Source organism: Phodopus roborovskii, unplaced genomic scaffold (assembly GCF_943737965.1).
Source record: "Phodopus roborovskii unplaced genomic scaffold, PHOROB, whole genome shotgun sequence".
Lineage (NCBI taxonomy): Eukaryota > Metazoa > Chordata > Mammalia > Rodentia > Cricetidae > Phodopus > Phodopus roborovskii.
Genome location: NW_026126480.1, coordinates 61,171,124 through 61,198,459, shown reverse-complemented (window position 1 = coordinate 61,198,459; position 27,336 = coordinate 61,171,124). Strand labels below are relative to the sequence as shown.

General features: G+C 38.8%; 2 protein-coding genes across 2 annotated transcripts; both read left to right on the top strand.

The window, feature by feature from the left end:
* Positions 1–14,711: 14,711 nt before the first annotated feature.
* LOC127227872 (40S ribosomal protein S4, X isoform-like) lies at positions 14,712–18,483 on the top strand. The gene is given in 3 exon segments (XM_051192179.1): positions 14,712–14,793; positions 17,640–18,053; positions 18,056–18,483. Coding segments are annotated over 3 exon segments (891 nt in total). The 3' UTR covers positions 18,451–18,483.
* Positions 18,484–23,790: 5,307 nt separating this feature from the next.
* Positions 23,791–24,163, top strand: LOC127228916 (60S ribosomal protein L36-like). Its single transcript, XM_051194023.1, has one exon. The coding sequence runs from the start codon at positions 23,806–23,808 to the stop codon at positions 24,127–24,129; it is 324 nt and encodes a 107-aa protein (XP_051049980.1). The 5' UTR covers positions 23,791–23,805; the 3' UTR covers positions 24,130–24,163.
* Positions 24,164–27,336: the final 3,173 nt, after the last annotated feature.

Genomic DNA, 27,336 nt, shown 5'->3' with positions numbered 1-27,336 from the left:
CTTTTGAGTGTATTCCCAAGAATTGAATAACTGGGTCTTGAGGTAGATTGATTCTTAATGTTCTGAGGAACCATCATGTGGATTTCCAAAACAGCTGTACAAGTTTGTACTCCCACTAGAAGTGGAGAATGTTCCCCTTACTCCATATTTTCTCCAGCATGACCTATCACTGTGTTTTTGATCTTAGCCATTCTGATAGGTATAAGATAGAGTCTCAAAGTTTGTTGTGAATTTCCCTGATGGCCAGTGATGTTAAACATTTTAAAAGTGTTTCTCAACCATTTGATATTCCTCTGCTGAGAATTCTGTTTAGATATGTACCCCAAGTTTTAATTGGATTATTTGGTTTTTAGATATATAGTTTATTGAGTTCTTTATATATATTTAGACATTAGTCCTCTATCAGATGTGGAATTTGTAATTTTTTTCTTTTTCTGCTGCTTATATACACTATCACTTTTATGTGTTATCACCTATATAAGCATCACTTATATATACTACCATATAATTTATAAATAATGATACTTTGACTTTTTTCCTTTCCAGTATGAATCCCCTTGATCTCCTTTAGTTGTCTTAATACTCTAGATAAAATTTCAAGTACTATATTGAATTAATATAGAGAAAGTGAGCAACTTTCTCTTGTTCCTTATTTTAGTGTAATTGCTTTGAATTTCTCTCCCTTTAAGTTTGATGTTGGCTGTAGACTTGCTATAGTTGCTCTTATTATGGTTAGGTATTTCCCTTGTGTCCCTAATCCCTCTAGGACTTTTCTCATGAAGGAGTGTTGGATATTGTCAAAGGCTTTTTCCGCATCTAATGAGATAATCATGTTCTTTTTTTTTTTTTTTTTTTGTTTATGTGGTAAATTACATTTACTGAGTATTTTATAGTGAAGTATCCCTGGATCTCTGGGATATAGCCTACTTAATCATGGTGGATAACCTTTTTTATGTATCCTTGGATTCAGTTTGCAAGGATTTTATTGAGTAATTTTGCATTTATTTTAATAATAGAAATTGCTCTGTAATTCCCTTTTTCTTTGTTGAGTCTTTGTATGGTGAGGGTATCCTGATAAATGTGGCTTCATAAAATTAATTGGACAATATGCATTTTTTTTCTATTTTGTTGAAGAATATTGAAAACCTGGTAGAATTCTCCATTAAAACCATCTGGAATTGAATTTTTTCATTTGGGAGAATTTTAATGACTGCTTCTATTTCACTAGGAGCTATATGTCAGTTTAAACTGTTTATCCGGTCTTGATTTAACTTTGGTAAGTGATATCTGTCAAAAATTATCCATTTGTTTTAGACTTTCCAATTTGGTGGAGGACAGGTTTTTAATGTATGTTCTTATGATTCTCTGGACTTCATCCATGACTGTTGTTCATGTCCCCTTTTTGTTCCTGATTTTTGTTAATTTGGATACTCTCTGTGTCTTTTAGTTAGTTTGGAAATAGATTTTTCCTCTCTTGTTCATTTTCTGGAAGAACTAACTCTTCAATTCACTGATTCTTTGTATTGTTCTCTTTGTTATTATTTTATTATTTCAGTCCTCCATTTGATTATTTACCATCTACTCATTTTTTGTTATTTTTTATTTTATATTATTTCTATTTTTACTGTACATATCTATCCCAGTTCGCTCTCACTCCCCCTCCCTCTTTTCCTCCCTCCCTCTTTCTGTATCTCCCACACTCACATGCACCCCAAAACCCTCCCTTCCCATCCCCCCACTATACTTGTAGGGTGATGCTATCCAGGAGGGGTTATGTAAATCTGTCAAGTCATTTGAAGTAGGGACTAGGACTTCTCTCCTGTCTCTAGTTTAAGGCAGTATCCCTCCATGGGGGATGAGTCCATAAGGTCCTTTTGTGCACCAGGAATACATCCTAGTTCCACTGTCTGAGGTCCCTTAGACATCTCAAGCCTTTTAGCTGAGACCCATGTTCAGTGGGTCTGAGTCAGTCCCATGCTGGATTCCCAGGTATCAGTCTGAGGACCGTTAGCTCCTTCTTTGTTCAGGTCAGCTGTCTCTATGTGTTTCTGCAGCGTGGTCTTATCCTCACTCTCTGCATCTGGATTCTAGTTCAGTTCAGTGTGGGTGGTTGCTTCTGTTTCCAACAGGTACTACACCAGGGCTCCATGATGGTGGATAAGTTAGTTTTTTATCTCATTATCAGGGTATTGTATTCCACGGTTGCTCAAATTCTTAGTTGGAGTCAGTCTTGTAAGTCTCTAGACATTTCTTTAGGTTCTGTTTTCTCTTCAAACCTATAATGGCTCCCTCTTTTATATTCTCTCTCTCTGTCTCTGTCTCTGTCTCTGTCTCTGTCTCTCTCTCTCTCTCTCTCTCTCTCTCTCTCTCTCTCCCCTCTGTCTTCTATTCCTCCCCTGAAATTTTCTTCCTAGTCTTCCTAGTCCCATGTGCTTTCCTGTCTTCCCCTTCTCTTTCTCCTAGTTCCATCTCCCCTCACTGTACCATGACTCCCCATGTGCTCTGGAGAACTTGTCCCCCCCCTTGTGAGGGACCTTATAAGAATCTCTTAGAATCCACCTTGTATCACAGTTCCTCTGGCAGTGTGAATTATAGGCTGGTGATCCTTTGCTCTAAGTCTAGAATCCATATATGAGACAGTAGATACCATGTTCCTCTTTTTGTGATTGGGCTACCTCATTCAGAATGGTTTCTTCAAGTTCCATCCACTTACCTGTGAATTTCAGGTTCCATTGTTTTTTTCCAAAGAGTACTATTCCATTGGGTAGATGTGCCACATCTTTATCCATTCTTCAGTTGAGGAACATCTAGGTTGCTTCCAGGTTCTTGGTATTACAAATAATGCTGCTATGAACATAATTGAGCACACGTCTTTGTTGCATGGATGTGGATCATTTGGGTATATGCCTAAGAGGGGGATTGCCGGGTTCTATGGTAGACTGATTCACAATTTCCTGAGAAAACACCATACTGATCTCCAAAATGGCTGTACGTGTTTGCACCACCAGCAGTGGAGGAGTGTTCCCCTTACTCCACATACTCTCCAGTGTAAGTTGTCATTAGTGTTTCTAAATTTTAGCCATTCAGGCAGGAGTAAGATGGTATCTCAAAGTTGTTTTGATTTTCATTTCCCTTATAGCTAATGGTGTTGAACACTTTCTTTTTTTTTATTTTTTTATTTTTTTACTTAATTTATTATTTTACATGTCGATCCCAGTTCCCTCTCCCTCCCTCCCTCTCTGATTTTTTTAATTTTTTTTTGTTTTCACCTGTGAATATTTAATATTGTGAGTTTCCTACAATATGAATTGCTTTATGTTATGCAAAGGAAATGTGTAGGATTGGAATTAAGGACATCAATCATTTCAATGAGGTTTTCTTTTTTTTTTATGCATATAGAGTATTTTTTATTTAATTTTATATAACAAAGTCCAATTAAATGAAAACAAACATTTATACACAATATTTGGGAATTTGGGCGTCGTTCCTTCCAAACTACTTCCTGCTGGTAAGGGGCGCTGTCCTGGGGGATTTGAAGAAGATTCAGATATCCTAGCTGTAGTCTGTAGGGCTGTTTTGTCCAGCTGTTTGGAATGTAGGATCAGCTTGTACTCTGTTTCAGGCGGTCTGGTGTGATCAAACCACATTAGTCTGGAAGGAATCCACATCTTTTCATTTTCTGTGGAAACAAAAATAGAAATACTTTTCCCCAGTAACTTGTTCTTCAACTTAAATTTTGGAGTCAAAGCGTTTTTTTTTTTTTTTTTTTTTTTTTTATTATTATTATTTTACATGTCGATCCCAGTTCCCTCTCCCTCCCTCCCTCCCTCCCCCCAAGCCTTCCCTCCCTCCTTCCCTCCCTTTGCCCTCTCTACCCTCTCCCATGCACTCTAAACACCCTCCCCTCCCAACCCCCCACCACAATACAATATGTAGGGGAATGCCATCCAGTTGGGGTCATGTAGATCTGACAGGTCCTGTGAAGTAGGGACTAGGGCTTCTCTCCTATCTCTAGAATAAGGCAGTAATCCCTCCATGGGGGATATGTTTGCAAAGTCCTTTTGTGCACCCAGAGAACCACCCCCCCCCACCCCCCCAGACTCCTCCACCACTCCCCCCCCCTCCCGGCGACCCCCCCTAAAGGGGGCGGCCCCGACCCCCCCGCTGGCTCCCCCGCCATCAGACTAGCGGCCCCCACCCCCCCCCCTTGCAGGGAAACGCCCTCACTTACTTCCCCCCGCATGGTCTTGTCCTCTCCATCTGCTTCTGGGTTCTAGTTTGACTCAGTGTTTATGTATGGGTGTTTAATTTTTTTTTATTTTTTGAGCACTTTCTTAAGTATCTTTCAGCCTTTTTGATTTCCTCTATTGTGAGTTCCCTATTCAGTTCTGTACCCCATTTTTTAATAGGGTTATTTGGTGTTTTGGTGACTAGTTTCTTGAGTCCTTTGTATATTTAGGAGATCAGCCCTTTGTCAGATGTATGATTGGTAAAAATCTTTTCCCAGTCTGTGGGCTGCCCTTTGGTCTTGTCCACTGCATCCTTTGCCTTACAGAAGCTTCACAGTTTGAGGAGGCCCTATTTATTAATTGCTGATCTCAGTGTCTGTGCTACTGGACTTATGTTCAGGAAGCAGTCTCCTGTACCAGTTGGTTCAAGGATACCTCCCACTTTCTATTCTAAGAGGTTCAATGTGGCTGGATTTATGTTGAGGTCTTTGACCCATTTGGACTTGAGTTTTGTGAGTGGCAATAGACAAGTGTCTATCTGCAGTCTTCTGCACACCATCATCCAGTTGTACCAGTACCATTTGTTGAAGATGTTTTCCAACTCTCAATGTATCCTTTTAGCTATTTTGTCAATAATTAGGTGTTCCTAGGTGTGTGGGTTAATATCAGGATTTTCTATTTGATTCCATTGGTCTACTTGTCTATATTTGTGCCAATACCAGGCTGTTTTCAGGACTCTACCCTGTTTGGTAGAACTTTAAGTCGGGGATGGTGATGCCTCCTGAAGTTCCTTTATTTTACAGGGTTGTTTTGGCTATCTTTGGTCTTTTGTTTTTCCATATAAAGTTGATTATTATCCTTTCAAGGTCAGTGAACAATTGTGGTGGGATTTTAATGGGGATTGCATTGAATCTGTAGATTGCTTTTGGCAAGATTGCCATTTTTACTATGTTCATCCTACCTATCTAAGAGCAAGGGAGATCATTCCATTTTCTGGTAACTTCTTTAATTTCTTTCTTTAAAGACACAAATCTCTTATTATATAGGTCTTTCACTTGTTTGGTAAGTGTTACCCCAAGATACTTTATGATGTTTGTGGGTATTGTAAAGGTTGATGTTTCTCTGATTTCTTTCTCAGACCCTTTGTCATCGGAATAAAGTAGGGATACTGAATTTTTTTCAGTTTATCTTGTATCCTGCTAGTTTCCTGAAGGTGTTTTTCAGCTATAGAGGTTCCCTGGTAGAGTTTTTTGGGTTGCTTATGTAAACTATCATATCATCTGCAAATAGAGAAAGTTTCACTTCTTCTTTTCCAATTTGTATCCCCTTGATCTCCTTTGTTGTCTTATAGCTTTAGCTATAAGCATTAAGCTTCTCTCCATTCAGTTTGATGTTGGCTGTTGGTTTACTGTATATTGCTTGTATTATGTTTAGGTATGTTCCTGTTATCCCTGATCTCTCCAAGACCTTTATCATGAAAGGGTGTTGAATTTTTCGATGGGGTTTTCAGCATCTAGGTAGATGATCATATGGTTTTCCTTTTTAAGTTTGTTTTTGTGATGGACACATTGATATATTTTCATATGTTAAACCAACCCTGCAACAACTCAGGGAGGGATGGAGCCTACTTGGTCATAGTGAACAATTTCTCTGATGTATTCTTGGATTCTGTTTGCTAGTATTTTATTGAGCATTTTTGCATCAATGTTCATGAGGGATATTGGTCTCTAGTTTTCTTTCTTAGTTGTGTCTTATTGTGGCTTGGGTATCAAGGTGATTGTGGCCTGGAAAAAAGTGTTTGGTAATGAACCTGTTTCTATTGTTTGGAACAATTTGAGGAGTACTGGTATTAGCTCTTCCTTGAATTTTGCACTGAAGCCATCTGGCCCTGGGCTTTTTTTTTTTTTTTTTTTTTGGAAGGCTTTCGATGACTGCTTCTATTCGTTGGAGGTTATAGGCCTATTTAAGTAGTTTATCTGTTATTGATTTAATTTTAGTAAGTGATAGTTATCCAGAAATTTGTCCATTTCCTTTGCATTTTCAAATTTTGTAGAATATAGGTTTTCAAAGTGTGACCTGAAAATTGTTTGGATTTCCTCTGTGCCCATTGTTATGTCTCCCTTTTCGTTTCTGATTTTGTTAATTTGCATGTTCTGTCTCTGCTTTTTGCTAGTTTGGATAAAGGTTTGTCTATCTTGTTGATTTTCTAAAAACCAACTCTTTGTTGTATTCGTTTTTTTGTATTGTTTTCCTGACTTATTGATTTCAGCCTTCAAAGTGATTATTTCCTGGTGTCTTCTCATCCAGGGTGAGTTTTCTTCTTTTTGTTCTAAGGCTTTCAGTTGTGCTGTTAATTTTCTAATGTGACTATCCTGTTTTCTTCATATGGGCACTTAGTGCAATGAACTTCCCTTATAACACTGTTTTCAAGGTGTCCCATAAGTTTGGGTATGTTGTGTTCTCATTCTCATTGAATATTAGGAAGTCCTTTATTTCTTTCTTTATTTCTTCTTTGGCCCAGGTATGGTGCAATTGCACATTGTCCATTTTCCATGATTTTGTATGGTTTCTGTTTTGTTTGTGTTGTTATTTATTTCCAACTTTAAAGCATGGTGATCTGATAAGATACAGGGGACTATTCCAACTTTTCTGTACCTTTTGAGGTTTGTTATGCTGCCTAGTATGGGGTTGATTTTAGAGAAGGTTCCATGTGGAGCAGAGAAGAAGGTTTATTCTTTTGTGTTTGGATGGAATGTTCTATAGATGTCTGTTAAACCCAAATGAGACATAACTTCTCTTAGTTTTTTTTGTTTGTTTGCTAAGTTTCTGAATGGTGATCCTGTCTAGTGGTGAGAGCAGAGTGTTGGAAGTTTCCCACTGTAAGTGTGTGAGGTTTTATGTGATCTTTGAGTTTTAATAGCATTTTTTTTTTTTTTTTACAAATTGGATGCCTTTGTATTTCGGGCATAGATGTTCAGAATTGAGACTTTATGTTGATGGATTTGTTCTGATGAATATGAAATGACCGTCTTCATATCTTTTGATTAATTTTGGTTTGAAGTATAACTTGTTAGATATTAGGATAGTTACATCTCCTTGCTTCTTGGGTCCATTTGACTGAAAGATCTTTTCCCAGTCCTTTACCCTGAGGTAATGTTTATTATTGAAGCTTAGATATGTTTCCTATATGCAGCAGAAGGATGGATTCTGTCTTCATATCCATTCTGTTAGCCTGTGTCTTTTTATAGGACAGTTAAGACCATTAATGTCGAGGGAGAGTAAGGACGATTGATTGTTAGTGCTTCTTTGTGTTAGATTTGTTGTTGGCGGTGGTATTGTGAATGTATTTGTTCTGCTTTACCCTTGGGCTCTGATGAAGTGGGATTATCTGTTGCCTATGTCCTTGTGAGTGTAGTTAAGTTACGTGAGTTGGAGTTTTCCTTCCAGAACTTTCTGTAGGGCTGGATTTGTAGATAGGTATTGTGAAAATCTGGCTTTGTCATTAAATACCTTGTTTTCTCCCACTATAGTGATTGAGAGTTTTACTGGGTATAGTAGCCTAGGCTGGCATCCATGGACTCTTAGTACTTGCAGAACATCTATCCAGGACCTTCTGGCCTTGAGAGTTTCCATGGAGAAGTCAGTGTAATTTTAATAGGTCTGCCTTGATATGTTACCTGACCTTTTTCCTTCGCTGCTCTTAATATTCTTTCTTTATTGTATATGTTAGGTGTTTTGATTATTATGTGTCAAGGGGTCTTTTTTCTTTGGTCCAGTCTATTTGGTGTTTGGTGTGCTTCTTGTACTTTCATGGGTATGTCCTTCTTCAGATTGGGAAAGTTTTCCTCAATGATTTTGTTGAGTATGTTTTCTGCACCTTTGAGCTGGGCTTCTTTGCCTTCCTCTATGCCTATTATTCTTAGGTTTGGCCTTTTCACGGTGTCCTACATTTCCTGAATGTTTTGTTAAGAAATTGTTGGATTTAAGATTTTCTTTGGTCAATGAATCTATTTCCTCTAGTTTATCTTCATTGCCTGAGATTCTGTCTTCAATCTCTTGTATTCTGTTGGTTATGATTGTGTCTGTAGATCCCAATCATTTACCCAGCTTTTCTATTTCAAGCACTCCTTCAGTTTGTGTTTACTTTATTGTTTCTATTTCAGTTTTCAAGTCTTGAACTGTTTCCTTCACCTGTTTGTTTTTTTCTTGGCTTTCTGTCTTTTCTTTAAGAAATTTGTTAATTTCTTCCAAGTTTTTGTTTGCATTTTCTTCCATTTCTTTAAGGGATTTTCTCACATCATCTTTGAGGGCCTCTATCATTTTTATGATGATAATTTTAAGTACTTTTCTTCTGCTTCATCTGCTTGGGGTGTTCAGATCTAGTTGGTGTATAGTCCCTAGATTCTGGTGGTGTTATGCTTGTCTTTCTATTGTTAGGTGTTTTCTTGTATTGCAGTCTCTTTATTGCTTCTTCCAGTAGGTGTAGGTGGGGTCTCTCTCTCTCTCTCTCTCTCTCTCTCTCTCTCTCTCTCTCTCATACTCCCCAGGTGGGCTTAGGTGGGTCAGAAGTTCGATGTCTGTAGCTCTGGGTGGTCCAAGATCTCTAGGAGGTCTCTCCTCAGGCAGGGGCCTGGTGATGGGGGTCAAAGATCAGGCCCCAACAGAAGACAGGTGATGGGGTCAAAGATCCCGAAGGCTGGGACTCAGGATGTTCAGTGAGCCTGGCACTCTCCATCTGAGGCCTCTTTAGCAGAAGCCCGGGGATGGGTATCAAGGATCCAGCCTACAGGAACTCAGAGTGTCCCCGCCCCATCTACTCATTTTTGAGTGTTATTACTTCTTTTGGTTCTAGAGATTTCAGTTGTGCTGTTAAGTTGCTAGTATGAGATCTCCCCAGATTTGGGAGTTTTTGTTTGTTTGTTTTGTTTTGTTTTGTTTTTTAGGCACTTAGTGTTATGAACTGTCCTCTTAGCAATGCTTTTATTGTGTTCATAAATTTGGGTATGATATGTATTCATTTTCATTGAATTCTCAAGTCTTTAATTTCTTTCTTTATTTCTGTCTTTACCTGTTGTTCATTCACTAGAGAGTTGTTCAGTTTCCATGGGTTTGCAAGCTTTGTATTGTTTCTGTTACTGTTGATACCCAGCTTTAATCTGTGGTGATTAGATAGGATTCAAGGAGTTATTTCAATTGTTATGTATCTGTTGAGATTTGCTTTGTGACCGAGTATATGGTCAAATTTGGAGGCTGTTCTATGAGTGCTAGAAGAAGGTATATTCTTTTATTTTGGGTGAAATGTTCTGTAAACATCTGTTAGGTCCATTGGTTTATAATGTTTATTAGCTCCAATATTCTCTGTTTGGTTTTTGTCAGGATGACCTGTCCATTGGTAAGAGTTGGGTATTGAAGTCTCCCACTACTTGTGTATACAGGTCAGTATGTGATTTAAACCTTAGTAATATTTCTTATACAAAAGTGGGTGTCCCTGTGTTTGGGACACAGATGTTAAGAATTGAAGTATCACAGTGGTTGGTTTTTCATTTGATGAGTATGGAACATCCTACCCCATATCTTTTGATTTCTTTTGGTTTGAAGTATATTTTGTTAGATATTAAAATGGCTACCCCAGCTTGCCTTTTAAAGAAGTCCATTTGCTTAGAGAATCTTTTTCCAACTCTTTACTTTGAGATAATGTCTGTCTTTGATGTTAAACTGAGCTTTTTTTATACAGCAGAATGATGGTTCCTATTTTCACACCCACTCTGACAGTCTGTGCCGTTTTTATTCAGGAATTGAGACAATTGATATTGAGAGAATACAATGACCAGTGACTATTGATTCTTATTTTGGTGCTGGTGGTGTATGTGTGTGTGACTTTCTCTCTCTCTGTCTCTTTCTCCCTCCCTCTCCTTCCACCCTCTCTCTCTCCCTCTGTGTGTGTGTGTGTGTGTGTGTGTGTGTGTGTGTGTGTGTGTGTGTGTGTTTCTCCTTCCTTTGGATTTAGCTGGTCTAAGATGATTTATTTCATGTATTCCCATGGATATAGTTAGTTTCATTAAGTTGGAGTTCTTCTAGTACCTTTTTATTTAACAGAATTTGTATATAGATATTGTGTAAATTTGACTTTATCATGGACAATCTTATTTTTTCCATCTATAATGACTAAAAGTTTTGCTAGGTATAATAGTTTGAGCTGGCATCTGTGGTCTCTTGGAGTCTGCAGCACATAGGCCCTGGCCCTTTTAACCTTTAGAGTCTCCATTGAGAAGTCAGATATAATTCTAATATATATATATATATATATATAATCTTTTTCCCTTTCAGTTTTTAACATTCTTTCCTTGTTGTGTATATTGAGTATTCTTATTATTATGTAGCAAGGGGACTTCCTTTTCTAGTCCAATCTATTTGGTGTTCTATATGTCATGTGCCTTTATAGTTGTCTCATTAGGTTAGGGAATTTTTCTTCTATGATGAAATGCAATCCTAGAGTCTTCATTCAGTAGCTGATGAAAGCAGAAGCAGACACCCACAGCTAAGCACTAAGCCAAACTCCTGGAATGTAGTTGCAGAGAGGGAGGAGTGATGAGCAAAGGGGTCAAGACCATGCCAGGGAAACCCACAGAAACAGCTGACCTGAGCAAATGGGAGCACAGGAACCCCAGACTGACAGCTGGGAAACCAGCATAGGATGGAACCAGGACCTCTGAATGTGGGTGTCAGTTGTGGAACAATGACAGTCTATAGGGCCTCTGGCAGTGGAACCAGTATGTATCCTTAGTGCAAGAATGGGCTTTGGGAGCACATTCCCTATGGAGGGATATTCTCTCAGCCTAGATACTTTGGGGAGGGCCTAGGTCCTGCCCCAAATGATGTGACAGACTTTGATGATCCCCCATGGGAGGCCTCACTCTCCCTGAAGAGTGAATGGGGGGGGGATAAGGGGATAATGGGGGAAATGGGAGGATGGCACACAGAGGGTACTGGGCTTGATATGAAAATAAGATTGTTTTTCATTTAAATTAAAAGGAAAAAAAGAAAATATTCTCTGTGCCTTTGAGGTGATGTCCCAGATTTCTGGGATGCTTTGTGTCAGAAATTTTTTGATTTAACATTTCTTTGTCTGATTTATCAATTTCTTCTATCAAATCTCCAATGCCTGAGATCCTCTCTTCCATATCTTGCAGTCTGTTGATAAAGTTTGCCTTTTTAGTTCCTGTTCGAATTCCTAAAGTTTTCATTTCCAGAATTCCCTGAGATTGGGTTTTTTCTCTATTGATCGAATTTCCATTTTCAGCTCTTGGGCAGTTTTACTCATCTCCTTCCACTGTTTGTTTTCATTTTCCTGGATTTCTTTAAGTGATTTATTAATTTCCTCTTTAAGTAACTCTATCCTCATAGAGGTAGTTTTAAGATCTTTTTCTTGTGCCTTAGCTACATTGGAATATTCAGGGCCTGCTGTGGTAGGATGACTGGGCTCTCATGGACTCGTATAACCCTAGCTGTTACTGACTGTGTTTTTACATTGTCATCTAGACATCTGGAATTGGATTGATTATAGGTCTATGGTGCTGATTTCTGGATTTGTTTTTGTTAGGTGGGTGTTTTATTCCTTGGTCTCTAGAGCTTCAGAGACTGTGATGCCTGTGTGCCTGCTTGGGTGTTGTGCCCACAGGGAATGCCTGCTGGTGTTAGAGGCTGGGATGCAATGATGAATGTAGGAAGACAAGGACTGTGTGATCTATGGGATCCACAGGAGGCATGGAGAGGGGGAAGAGGAGGCTGCAGCTGGTGTTCTCTTGCAGTGCTAGGGAAAAGTCCGAAGGACTGGGTCTGCTAGGGAAACACAGAGAGTAAAAAGAGTCTGCTAGCAGGCTCTTTGGTAAATATAAAATATTTTTGGTTGTGAGCCTAGCCTCTAATGGCTGGTATTGCTACGTCACCAGTGGCTCTTTCTGACGTCTGCAGCACTAGGTACTGAATAACACGGAGTTAAATGCAGTCTGATTGTCCTTACTTGTATATGATTTCTGCTGCCTGTGGTTGTTTAATCAACCTTAAACTTCACTGCTCTGTTCAAAAGTCACCTTAGTAATTACTATTCAATACAAAATACTCAGGATACATAGAAGTCTTTGGATGTTGATACACAATTGTTTCTTAATTTCTTCTTTCTGAAACATTTCTTGCTTTCTGTTTTCTTTGTACCCTGATGGATAGATTTCCACATCACAGTTCACCATAGAAGACAGTCAGGGCAGGAACTCAAGTAAAGCAAGAACCTGGATATAAGAGCTGATGCAGGGACCATGGAGGAGTGCTGTTTATTGGCTTATTCTTCATGAGTTGCCCACAAGGCCAGGAGTGAAACAGCACACAGTGACTTGGGACCTCCTACATCAAGCCTCAATCAAGAAAATGTACCAGAGGCTTGCCTGCAGGCCAGTCTAGTGGGGAGATTTTCTTTTCTAATTTTATTTATTTTAAAAAATATTTTTCATTTTACACACCAACTCCGTTTCCCTCTCCTCCCACTCCCAACCACTCCCTTTTCCAACCCCCATCTACTCCTGGGGGCAGGGTAAGGCCTTCCTTGGGGAGTCAACAAAGTCTGGCATACCAAGTTGAGGCAGGACCAAGCCCCTCCCCACTGTCTCATGGCTGAATAAGGTTTCCCACCATGGGCAATGGTCTCCAAAATGCCAGTTCATGAACCTGAGATAGGTCCTGGTCCCACTGCCAAGGCCTGCCTACAACGGATCAAGCCACATGACTGTCACCCATATTCAGAGGGTCTAGTTCAGTCCTATACAGATTCCCCAGCTGTCAGTCCATAGCCCTTGAGCTCCCACTCAGGTCAGTTGTCTGTGGTTTTCCCCAGGATGCTCTTGACACCCCCTCCCCTTGATCGTTTGATCCTCCCTCTCTTCAACTGAACTCTAGGAGCTCAGCCCAGTGCTTGGCTATGGCTCACTGCATCCACTTCTATCAGTTACTGGATGTAGGTTCTGTGATGACAATTAGGGTAGTCACTAATCTAATTAAAGGGGAAGGTGAATGTTTAGACACCATCTCCACTATTGTTAGGTGTCTTAGCAGGGGTCATCCTTGTAGATTCCTGAGAATTTCTCTAGCATCAGGTTTCTCCTTAACCCCATAATGGCTTCCTCTATCAAAATATTTCTTCCATTGCTCTCCTCCATTATTTCCTCCCCCATTTTAGTCTTCTTGATCCCTCATGTTCCAATCCCCCATTCCCTCCCTTCTACCCCTCTCAGTTAACCCAGGAGATGTTAACTATTTTCTAATTTATTTCAAGTTGATAAAAACTAGCCCGCACAGTATTACACTCATATTTTATCATCTTTTTCTTCCAGAAGCATCATCGACTCCACAGTGATATAATTCTAACTTTTCTCCTTGGAATTCACTAAGGTCATCTCAAGTTCCCCTAAAATTCATCTGTTTTCACTTGTGGCTGCTCTAGCTCTTTCTATTCAGGTGTGTTCATCCCTCATTTCTATAATAACCATGATGGTTCTTATTTAAACTTTCTAGTCTCTGAAAACTCTGTTGCACCACATGAAGCTTTATAAAAAAAATAATTGTTTTAGTTTTATAATATTGAATTCATAAACTCAATAAATTCATCTATAGTGTATATATGTATGAAGTGTTTTCTTATATTTCCTAGATAGTATCTTTTTTTAGTTCATTTTTGTGTGAAAATACATTTCTTTTAAAAAGGAAAGATAATTTAAAAGTACTAACAAGTTTCACTTAGCAAAACATACCCTAAAGGAAATCTAAGTACAAAGAAACCATTAGGTCAAGACCTGATCAGTTCTTATAGTATCAGTATTGTGTCTCAATTCTTAAAAATAACTTTTTAAAAGTTTAAACTTAACCTAAGAGATTTTAAATGAATATAAAAACTAGAGTGAACATGAGAAATGCTTCGCAAATTGGGAACTAGCATTTTTGAGTTCTCCAGAAAGTACATGTCCCCATTGTGTTCACTATAGTGTGTTTAAAGATCCACTTAACATACTTAAACTACTTAACTCAGGCAACAGCACTCTCAAGAACACTGCCAAGAATTGTAATTGAGAAATGCAGAAGAAAATAGTTTTAGTGGTTCACAGCTACATGCTAGAAGAAATGTTTACATGAGAAACACTAAAGAGGTAATTTTGAAATCCAAAATCACAAACTTATGGTGTAAAGTGGGTCCCCCAGTAACTTATAGAGTTATAAACTGCTCTTTGCTGCTTATTGGATGTATGTGTGTGTGTGTGTGTGTGTGTTTAATTGAAATAACTCCCATGTTCCTATAATACTAATCATGTCCATCCCTGCTGTTCTACTCACTGTAGCCCGCCTGTTACAGCCACTGTCTGGCTCTCCAAGCCATTAGCCAATGCTGAGTTTGCCATCCATAAAGAAGCAGTGTCAACTGTGTGGATGGTTAAGGCCAACATGCAACACTACTTCATAGAACCCTTCCTGAATTCAACAACAGAGACTAGCAACAGGGCTTATAGCACCTTTGATGTGGGACGTGAGAGTGTCAGTGGCCTGGTTCAGTTTGTATTTTAATTTGATGTTGTATTCCTTTTCTTTCAACAGTTTTCTGTTCTAGTATACCCTGTATTTACCATTAGCAACCTTGTTCAGACTTCATCTGCTTTAACATAAAGCAGAAATCATCTCTAATATCCTTCAACGGTATTTGTTTCCTGATGTCTTCTCTATGAGAATTTGAAATGGAGAAGAGCTGGCCTGCAACACTATTAGACTACCTATTTATGTTTCTCTATCCATTCAAAGACCATTCCACCCAATAAGTTCCTTTCCCTATTCCATCACAGCTATCCAAAATATGTCATGTTCTTGTTTCCACACTGTTTCTGCCAGGCCCTGCTACAGAATTCTGCCATTGGGAACCATTTGCTTTACTTTGTTCCAAACTTATTCCTCAGTCTGTTTCTCTTCTTAGTTGAGTGAATATGAAGTCCAGATAGTTAACTAACATTCTTGCCATCTGTGGGTGCTGTGGGCGTGGTAAACATTTAAAAAGACAGACTATGATAAGAGTGGGCTTCAAACAATTTATTGAAGGCCCCAATAGGGAAAACAAACAAACAAACATCAATTAGAAGAGAATTCTTTCTGCCTAGCTGCCGTTAAGCAGGGCAGTTTTCCCTGCTTTGGGTCTTAAACTAAACTATCTGCACTTCCCAAGTTTGATAACTTTGGGGCTATACCTGCCAAGTGGCTTTCTTGGGTGTCTTAGTTAGGGTTTCTATTGCTGTGAAGAAACACCATGACCACGACAACTCTTGAAAAGGAAAACATTTAATTGAAGTGATTGATGGCTTATACTTTTAGAAGTATTCTATTATCATCATGGTGGTGAGCATGGCAGTATGCAGGCAGACATGGTGCTGGAGAATTCTACATTTGATCCAAAGGCAATAGGAAGTGAACTGAGAAACTGAGTGTGGCTTGAGCATAAATGAGACCTCAAAGTTCACCTCCACAGTGACACACTTCCTCCAAAAAGGCCACACCCACTTCAACTGAGCCACACCTCCCAATAATGCCACTCCATTTAAGGGTCATTTTCTTTCAAACCAACATATTGGGTATCTATAGTGGGGGCTATGCACTGAAAACTTGTCAGCCTAGATCATCATGTGAGCCAATTAATTATGATGTCTATAATTTCCCAGTCAGTATTGTTGCTTGGGAGCCTGTGGCAAGACAGCACATCAGGTTAGTAAACATGTGGCAGAGCAAAAGCCTTTTCCCTCCCACTGAAGATGCAAAGAATAGACTAGAAATCTGAGGTCTCACTGCTTCAATGGCATATATACACACAAAGCAGAAAAGGCTCTCCTTCCAGAAGTTGCAGCCCACTCCCATTAATACAATCTTGGAAAACAATCCTTTACCATAGACACAGGTGTTTTGATGAGGCACATGCCAGGTCCAGACATGGCAATATGTCTTCCACAGTATTTCAAAAATTCATTATCTGCAAATAACACTGGTAACATAATCTACAACTCATATAATTCAATTACCCTAGAAACCCGAAGCTCAATTAGCACATGCAAGTGCTTCCTTGATTTAGCCCTCTGTTGAGAACTTTAATTGCATCCCAGAAAGGTTTTCACTGACTTCTCTTATTCTCCCAAGGACAGAATAGAAGCAAAATTATGTTGTTAAAAACGCATGGGCTTTGAAGATGGGGATTTAATGTCTCAAGACCTGGAACTAATACTACCTCTCTGTGTGGTTCCTAGTAGGTTAATTACCCTATTTGCTGTGTGTCTCAGTCACTATTTTATTGCTATAAAAAGGATACCTGAACCAAGGTAATTTTTAAAAGAAGGTATTTAATTGGGAGCATGCTTATTTTTTTAAGGGTAAGTCCATACCCATCATAGTATGAAGCATGGCAGCAGGCAGGCAGGCAGGCACGGAACTGTAGGAGTAGTTGAGAGCAGCTTACAACTGATGCAGAAACACACACCAGAGAGAAACCAAGACTAAGCTTCGTGTGAGCTCTTGAAACCTCAAAGCCCAGCCCTCAATGACACACCTTCTCCTCGTCCTTTCTAAAGAGTCTACCAACTGGAAACCAAACATAAAAATAGCTGAGCCTATGGGGATCACTCTCATTCATACCACAGTATGCAAGCTCACTACTATATAATTTAATAATATTTAACAGTGAGATATCTAACGAAAATGATACTGTGGCTGATAAAAAGGAAAATGAGAATTACTTCATTAATTTTCTTCCTGCCAGCTATTTGGTCACAGCAATGAGAAAAATTACTACAATAACTTAATCCATGTGTGTGTGTGTGTGTGTGTGTGTATGTATGTACAGTTACATATTTGGAAGAGGAGATGTCTACCAAAGCCCACGGCTAGGTAAGCTTTCTAAGAAATGCTGCCTTGTAGCTATTAATATACAAATATCTATCAAAATAATCATTGATACACAAAAATAAATTATTGAAAGACAGTATCATTCACCTCTATTTGAAGACCTAGAAAGTTCTTTTTATTTATTATTTCTAGATAAAATGTCCTAGGAAAGAACCTTTCTAGAAAAACAAAGTACTATCTTTGTCACTTTTTGCCATGTTTAAAAGTCTACTTAAAAATGGAAAGTGTTTCACAATAACCTGTGAGGCCTTCTACCTTATTTTGGAGCAAGGGAGAGAAACCAGCTGATAAAATCTGTTGAAAGGGATCAATAATGGGGGCTCAAACTCAGTGGCAACTCCCTAAGTTAGAATCCAACAGAGGTAAATATCAACCAGAACTGTCACAAATCGAGAGAGAATAACACTACCAAGTGACATAGCCAGGGCCATCCAATCGTAGAAAGAAGGGATGGTATTGCCGTGGCTCGTGGTCCCAAGAAACATCAGAAGAGTGTAGCCACTCCAAAACATTGGATGCTGGATAAATTGACCGGAGTGTTTGCTCCTAATCCATCCACTGGCCCTCACAAGCTGAGGGAATTCCTGCCTCTAATCATTTTCCTGAGAAACAGACTTAAGTATGCCTTGACTGGAGATGAAGTAAAAAAGATTTGTGTGCAGCACTTCATTAAGATTGATGGCAAAGTCAGGACCGATATAACCTACCCTGCTGGATTTCTGGATGTCATCAGCTATGACGAGACTGGAGAGAACTTCTGTCTGGTCTATGACACCAAGGGTCGCTTTGCTGTTCATCGTATTACACCTGAGGAGGCCAAGTACAAGTTGTGCAAAGTGAGAAAGATCTTTGTGGGCACAAAGGAATCCCACGTCTGGTGACCCATGATGCTCGCACTATTCGATACCCTGATTCCCTCATCAAGGTGAATGACACCATTCAAATTGATTTGGAGACAGGCAAAATAACCGACTTCATCAAGTTTGACACTGGTAACCTGTGTATGGTGACTGGAGGTGCTAACTTGGTAAGAATTGGTGTGATCACCAACAGAGAGAGACATCCTAGCTCTTTTGATGTGGTTCATGTGAAAGATGCCAATGGCAACAGCTTTGCCAATCGGCTTTCTAACATTTTTGTTATTGACAAAGGCAACAAAGCATGGATTTCTCTCCCCCGAGGAAAAGGAATCCGCCTCACCATTGCTGAAGAGAGAGACAAGAGGCTAGCAGCCAAACAGAATAGTGGGTGAAGTGGTCTCTAGGAGACATGCTGGAGAAATATTTGTACTCTTGCCTTCTAGGCAACTGTGCTCAATTAAACAGCATGTTAAAAATTAAAAAAAAAAAAAGATGGGGATGGTATGGGGTTTTTAAATGGTGAAATTCAATATACAAGTGTGAAATATGAGAGGTGGACAAGATGCCCCTGCCCAAGTGGCTCCATTGACTTTTCAAATGCTACAGTAAGCTGTGAGTGCTGTACCACCTCCATCTTTAAACTCTGAACAAGTTCCTTATTCGTCATGTTCTTGTTCAGCAGTAGAAATCCTAGGAGCTCGGGCAACATGCAGAACAAAAAGTAAAAGAAAACCCCCAGTTGTCTGACCATATGCACATACCAAGAAGACATTTAGTCCAAGCTTTCAAAGCCAAGTGAAAAAAAAATACTCAAGTAAAAACTAACCTGGAAAGGTAATCATGGCAGTGTATGTCCTTATCCCAGCACTGAAGAGTCAGAGGCTGGTGTATGTCTGTGAGTTCAAGAGACAGTCTGATCTACATAGAATGTTCTAGTCCAACCAGGGCCATACTGTCTTACTGACTAAAAACAAATAAATAAACAACCTAAATAACCAAGGCACAGAAGGTCAAGAATAAAACAGGATTAGGCTTCCCAGTGATATAAAAGCTTTTCTATTTCAGAAACTTGTGTGTACATGTATATGTATGTAAGCTCAGAAACTGTTTTTTTGTTTTTGTTTTTGTTTTTCTGAGACAGTTTTTCTATACTGCTTTGAAGCCTGTCCTGGAACTAGCTCTGTAAACTAGGCTGGCCTTGAACTCACAGAGATCCATCTGCCTCTCCCTCCCTGAGTGCTGGGACTAAAGACGTGTGCCACCAATGTCCAGCAGGAACTTTTTAACATTAAAAACTTTTACTATAAATGTTGTACTTGAATTAACATTTATCAGGTGAGCAGCTAGGCCCATTTACCTCTTGCAGTTTGAAATCTAAACTTGTAACCCAGTTCATGTAGTGGCAGGGCATTTAATGGCAGATAAAGAAAAGAGGGAGCGTAGCAAGCCCATGTCAGACAACGATGGTGACAGTGTGCTAAGAGTATTTAAGAATTAAGGACCTTTAAGGAAGATGATTTCCTTTGCATCTCTACTGAGATCCATTTCTCCTAATTGCAATCATAACAACTCTGTTCTGTAAACAATGTTGCTTTGAATGAGTGTCCTTGGTAGCAGGGATTTGTGCCTAAAGCTGATTGTGGAGTGAGAGTGTACCACAGCGGTTGAATAGATAATAGGAGACTCCAGCTGCAATCCTGGGGACTCAACAAATAAATAATCAAGTAGACAGGTAGAATGGAGTCCAAAGTGATGACAGATGAAAATTAGAGCTATCCTAAGAGGGGAAAAAATCCTAACAAAAATGAGAGACGGTTGCATATCAAATAAGAAGGGCTGTCCTTTTGCCACCGAGTAAGGAGAATGAACAGAATGGGGAAAAGAAAACAGCCTGGAGACATTTGATAATGCCACTGGAGGTCAAATCAAGGACTTAAAACCATCATCGCATCAAAGTTAGCAGCAAGTAAGACCACGAAATCATAGATGCTGTCGATGTGTCCTTGGGTGCTGTTGCTTTTGCCTCAGCCAATTCTGGAAACAGTTTCGGTCCTTAGTAATTGCTCTCTTTATTTCTTCCTTCTTGTTCTCTAAATTTAATTTTGTGCTTAAAGAATTAATAGAACAGATAGAGTTAACACATCATTTCAGTACTGTTAGCACAGGCCATGGCCTCCTGCATGCCTTGTCACTCATGGCAGCTGCCCAGAGCCATGCCAAGCACAGTGCCTGCAACATGATTTCAGGATAGAACTGACACCCTTTCCCATTCCACACAGGTACTACCAGAATCAAAATTTATTTTTGAAATCAATAATTTGATCTCTACTATCAGCTAGGGCTGAAAATGATGCAGTCTTAAACAGCATGCATTTATTTGTCACAGCTTATGTAAATCAGGCATTTGATAGAGGTTTGAGTGTCTCTGGCTCAGTGATCTTGAGATTATAGTCAAAAGGCACACACTGAAGCTGCAAACTTCCCAAGTTCACCTGGGCCTGTAAAATATGCTTCAAAAATGTCACTCACACTGTGGCTAGCAAGAGCTCTCAGAATCATGTTGGCCTTAATGTCTTGCTTCTCCTCATGACTACATGATTTTTTAGGCACAAAATGGCCAGCAATTGGCCTTAACCATAGACAGCAGTGAAGACAGAGAGAGCAAGGTGGAAGGCACAATGGCTCATATTCAGGTCTCAGTAGTCAGACTTCATTACTTCTTCATTTTTTAAAATCTGTTAGAACAAGCCCCATAAGTAGCTTTAATCCAAATGGAAGAGTCAGGGTCTATGCCACTCTGGAGAATAGCAAAACATGGTTCAGTGGTACCTTTCAGTTAGCAAGCTTATAGAGAATGGGGAGTCTCACAACCCTCCCCTAAATAGTTCTTCACTGTTTTCTTTACACCTGCTTTAAGATGTCATCAAGAATAATGTTTTCAAATCTAATATAAGAATGGATGGTAACTGTCAGAATTGTGTACATAGTAAAGATGCTACAAGTTGGTAGAAAGATGATTATTTTAAATATTTCATTATATGTTGGGAACATTACATATGTAGTTTGTCCATACATTTGTTTTGATTTGTAATGAATATTTGTTTAGAGTGATACTCCACATTGAAAGCAAGAGTCACCATTTTTCTCAAAGAAGCTCTGTGTAGCTTGCATTTTCTCTATAATAAGCAAAAGGAGAATGTATGCTTCCCTATCTTATTGTGCTTTTCCTAGCAGCATCAACTGACCTACATTTGGCATTCTGGGTAACGACCTGTGTTCCAGAGATTACAAATTCACTACACAGGAAGATGGAATGCAATAAGGCAAAAATCTAAAAGGGGCATTTTACAGTTTGTTAAGAGGACTAGAAGCACCTGGATATAAAGAAAGAAAAGGGGACAATATCCCAAGCAAATGCTAAGAAAAGGATACATAAAGGAAATCCTTAAGAAGAAGACTAACTACCCAGGGCAGGTGTCCAAAATTTAAAACAAGGAAAAGGGAGATCTCTATTGGTGAAGCAACAAAGAGAAAATTTACATTTGGGTTTCAGTTTAAGAACATGAATAAAGACACTTAAATTTTAAACAGTGCAGGGATGAGAGAGTAGAATCCATTACTTCTCTCGTTGTTCTTAGAAGCTCTGTGGAAGTCTAAAATTTGAAGAATTAAGCCTCGTTGGAAAGTGTAGATTGGAGCTGTACATGGATGAATGCACCAAATTGGCTCCAAATGAATTTCTTTTAAAATTTATCAATTGTGTACTTCTGGAATCTGTAGGGAGCTTACTAAAAAAAATTACTGTCTACAAAAATAACAGGGAATCTAAGTCCTGAATATAAATGGGGTTTGGAAAATATTCTCATTCTATAGGTCTAGAAAAAACCAATTTTAAGGATAAAATGCTCTAATGAAATTCATTGTTTCTAGAGCTAACCCTCATCAACAGCACCTAAAGATGCTAAAGACTTCACTGGTGTCTAAAGAATACTAATTAATTTGTTCAACTGTTTAAAATATGCAAAATAGGTACATTGGATAATAAATCCTGATAAGTCAATGAGGAAAGAGAAGGAATTTAATGATTTGTATGTGACACTTTTGAACACATCGGGAAAACTAAGAAATGTGATGATCTTGCTCATTACAGTCAATGTTCTCTTTGAATAAAGGAGTGAAGGAAAAGAATGAGTTCAGAGATTCATTGTTCCCAGTTTCATAGCATAAACACCCAAAAGCCTTCTATGTGACCCCCTAAGTGAGCCTCTAGACTACAAGCAAAGGACTAAAATTGCAGAACACCACCCCACCAAAAAAAAAAAAAAAACCTAAAAATCAAAGTTTAAGTATCAACTACAAAGGCTGTCTGCACTTCAAACATAGGCACTGATTGGAAAAGAGTGAGTTCCTGTAACTTGGGGTAGAAACATGTGAGAAGACTGCTTCTGACAATTTTATGTTGCCTGAGGAGATGGCCATTCTACCCTTAGAAAGGTAAAAAGCCATGAGGTAAAACATATATTAATAAAAATATGGGTTAATTTAAGGGATAATAGCCAGTTGAGACAAGCCTAAGCTAAAGGCCAAACTTTCATAATTAATAATAAGCCTCCATGTCATTATTTGAGGCTGATTAACTGGTGGAACAGAAAAAGACTATTTATAACCTATCATGTTATCTGACCCACCATATTTAAAAATGCATCACCCATAAAAAAATGCATCACCAAATGGAAATGATACAACATGATTGAATCCAAACTGGTATTAGAGCACAACTAAGTTAAAGAAATAATAAAATATGAAACTCAACTTCTAGTACCTCTATACCACATGTACTCCCTTCATGAAGTCAGAAGCCCCCAACCAGTCAAGTGGGAGTTACCTCAGCTACAACCACACAAATCAGTGCTGAGTATCACTATAACTGAACTTAAAGCATCACCTAACCTCACCAAGACCAGCTAAGCTAAAGACACACAAAACTCTGATCCAATTGCTCACTCAACATGGATCATCCAGAGAGACTGAACCAATGAACTCTAGATGTGACTCCTAAATGTATTTTAAAATAATAGAAATAAATGCCTTAATAAATTCTAAAAGAACATAGACAAACAGTTGAATGATATAAAGAAGTAAAGTCAGGATGGGAAAAAAGAATTTAAGAAATAAAAAGAAATGCTGAATAAGAAAGCAAAAACTGAAATGGAGCTAGACATGAAAATTTCAATTAAAAAAAAAAAAGCTCAGTAGAATGTTTTACCAATAGAACAGATCATGTGTAGAACACATCAGGGGTTGAGTAAAACTCCATCGTGTAAATGTACCATATTTTCTTCATCCATTCTTTAGTTGAGGGGTATCTAGATTGTTTCCATGTTCTGACTATTACAAATAAAGCCATGATGAACATAGTTGAACAAGTGTCCTTGTGGTATGATTGAGCATTCCTTGCTTATATGCCAAAGAGTGGTATTGCTGGGTCTTGAGGTAGATTGATACACAATTTTCTGAGAAACTGCCATATTGATTTCCAAATTAACCATAGAAGTTTGTACCTCCACCAGCAATGGAGGGGTATATCCTCTCCAGCATAAGCTGTCATTTGTGTTTTTGACTCTAGCCATTCTGACATATATAAATTATGTATAAATTAAAATCTCAGAGTTTTCTTGAACACAAAGAAATTCTTAATAAATATGGAGAGAGCTTCCTGTCGCGGCCGCCATTGGAGAGCAGCAGCCATGGCCCTGCGCTATCCCATGGCCGTGGACCTCAACAAGGGCCACAAGGTGACGAAGAACGTCAGCAAGCCTAGGCACAGCTGGAGGGGGGGGGTGGTCACCAAGCACACCAAGTTCTTGTGGGACATGATCCCGGAGGTGTGCGGCTTCGCGCCCTACGAGCGACAGCAACGCGCCATGGAGCTGCTCAAGGTGTCCAAGGACAAACGCGCACTCAAGTTTATCAAGAAGAGGGTGTGCACGCACATCTGCGCCAAGAGGAAACGGGAGGAGCTGAGCAACGTGCTGGCGGCCATGAGGAAGGCGGCAGCCAAGAAGGACTAATGCCCCCACCCCCAATAAACGCTACTGCCAGGAAAAAAAAATAAATAAATATGGGGAGATTGAAATTATTTCCTATAGTCTATCTTATCACAGCAGAACAAAATGAGAAATTAGCAGCAAGAGATACTTCAGAAAGTACACAAACTCATGTAAATGAGACATCACATTACCGAATCATGAATGCACCATTGAAGAAATAAAAATAAATAAATAAATGAATGAATAAATAAATAAATAAATAAAGTTTCTAGAACTGAAGGAAAATGAAACACAACCTAGCAAAAGCTAGAGGCTCTAGTAAAAGCTGGTCTGTGGGAGTAGTTTATAGCTCTAAGTACCTGTGTTCCAAAATACAGAAGATCTTAAATAAATAAGTGATACCCCTTAGACCACGCAAAATAAGAGTAAGCCAAATTCTAAAATAGTAGATGGGAAAAAACAGTGACGATCACCCACAAGAAAAAAAAAATTAAAATATCAATGAAATAAAAAATTTAAAAGCAATCAATGAAACAAAGAGGTGGTTCTTATTGTGGTTAAATAAGGATCAGGATAAACAAATAGGCCGAATAGATGTTTATTCAAGGAGAAATAACTTACAGCCTAGACAGATGAACACCAGCAATTTCCACCCGATGCTCTCCTGTCCAAGTCCCGCCAGCCAGAACTTTTCCCGGCTCTTCCTCTAACCTCCTTCCACAGGTCACTTCTGCACCTGGCTCCACCCCCAATGGGCGTGGTCAGTGCCACAGAAGGACTATCTCATTACAGGTTCTTCAAAAAAGTAAGCAAGGTTGACAAAGCTCTTGACAAATTAACAAAAGAAAGAGAAAAGACCTAATTAATATGATCAGAGATGAAAAGGGCATATTACAATGGAATTGATGAAATCCAGAAAATCATAAGGAAATACCAAAACACCTATATGGATGAATTTATATGCATATACAATGTACTAAAACTAAACCAAAATAAGATAATCCAAGCAGTCATATGCCAAGCAGCAAAATTGAAGAATTAATAAAAAAAAAGAAAAATCTCACAACTAAAACCAGTCCAAGTAAAGTTGGAGGGAACAAAAAAATAGTACAGGTATTGTGACAAGGAAGATGGGCACTGTACTCTCTCTCATAATTTGGTCCTAGACAGAAAATTTTAGATGCCTGTGTTTCAGTTGGAGTTTTTGTCGAGGACAAAAAGCAAGAAAGGATTCATGAATGAGGATTTTAAGCCTTTTGTCTGGAGAGGGAGGGAGCAAAACACATATGATATGACAATAGAAAGGAGAACAGTAGAGTGGAAAGGTTTAAATGGGGTCAGGGAAGAGGAGTAGGAGAAAGGTGGAGGTTGGGGAAGAGTTTCAACCAAAGCTACAATGTAAGGAAAAACACATACAGACTTCTACAAACAAACTAAAAAGTATAATTTTTAAAACACTTACACAGAAGTACCCTGTATAGGTTGATAATACTATCAGAAAACATACATTTTTAAACAAAAATCTCAATGACAGATATTGGATACCTCTATGAATTGTGGGCCAGTGGCTCTCCAAATAATACATGTCACTGCCATTACTCTTGGTTGCCTCGTAGAATTAGATGGGTAGACACAAACATTTGGGTTCCAAGACATAGAAAAAGTAAGTGGAAATCAAGCTAGAATCTTGCTCCATGCTAGCTAGTTCCCACTTGTTTCAAAAGTGCTATGTAGTTTGCTAAGGGGAAATGTCATCAATGTCTCTGAACAGTAAATCCTGCATGCTACAACAAGCCTATTTGTCAGGCAAAATAGGTCACTAGTGCAATTATAGTAAGGCTGTTTAGGGGGTTGTCCATTGGTTTCAAATTGTATTAGAGAATTGCTCTGTGGGTTGGAATATATGCTTGGTCCTATAAACCTGGTCAAAAGCCTATGGATGGGGAGGTGACAGGCCCTACTGGGGAAGTACTACTGATGTTTTGCTAAACAGATACAGAGCCAAACTGCTTCTTAAATATTTATGATTATGCATGTGGACTAGCATGTGAAAAGTGAATAGAGCCTATGTCAGAGAAGCCTCTTTTTGCAAAGCCCAATAATTAATACACAGATTCCCAACTGGTCAAATATTAACTATGTGACTGTTGAGTACTCAGCCATAAAGTAGGCTTCTTTATCATTCCTCCAGGTCTTATCACAGACTAGGAGATAGGAAGATTGGAAGAGCCAGAGAATGGGGAAGGGTGCTGTGGAAAGCTGTCCTCTTGGCGTGACATGGCTGTCAACATCATTAATATAGCAGCAATGACTATCTACTCAAGACCTGTACAAAAACAAAGAAAGACATGAGGGTTGGAGAGGAAATACCTAACAAGAACAGAGCCATCTGGGGTGAGGAAAAGATAAGAAAGATTAAGAGTGAATAGTATCAGGATACATTCTATATGGATATAAAATTGTCCCAAGAACAGAAATGTTCGCTGTGTTATTGCAATTCTCAAAGTCCCATTAAATAATATGTATCAACATACTATGACACACTATAGCTCTAAGTATAAAATATATATACTAAATAAATGAAAAATAAGTCACCCAAATGTATGTGGTTCTCACCCAATACAGTATCTTATTGTCTCAAGCATCAACTATTCTTTCATCCTCAGCCTCATGAAGGATGGCTGAGGAAGAAAAAACGAGAGTATGATTAAAAGAGGATTCTACACATTTGTTAACACCATCCAGAAGTGGACAGATACCAGGTTACAGTCCTTTTTTTGGGACATCCCTGCAGGACATTTCCATAGCAGCAAAAACTAGGCTCACACTCATGTTTGTACATTTTGTCTGGGCCAGACTGAAATTATAATAGCTTCATGAACTATAACCAGTAATTTGGCCAAATATTCAGCAACATGTAAGAATAATGATGGAAAATTCATGAAAAGGACCTTTGGGGAAGACATATATAGATAGTCCTCTGTAAATGGACAAGAGGTATGAAGATATTTGCATCCTACATAAACACTCACCAAAAGATGACCTCATGAGGAAAAGATGTCAATAATCAAGAGGGTAGGATGACCCATTTTGTAGACAACAGTCAACCACTTTTCCTTGCCATCCCTGCCATTTCCTATGAACAAAGTGGCCATAGTAGAGTAAATGGACATAAATGGACACTTACTAAGGCTGACCTGACTCCAGCTGCTTGTGAGTGCCAACTCT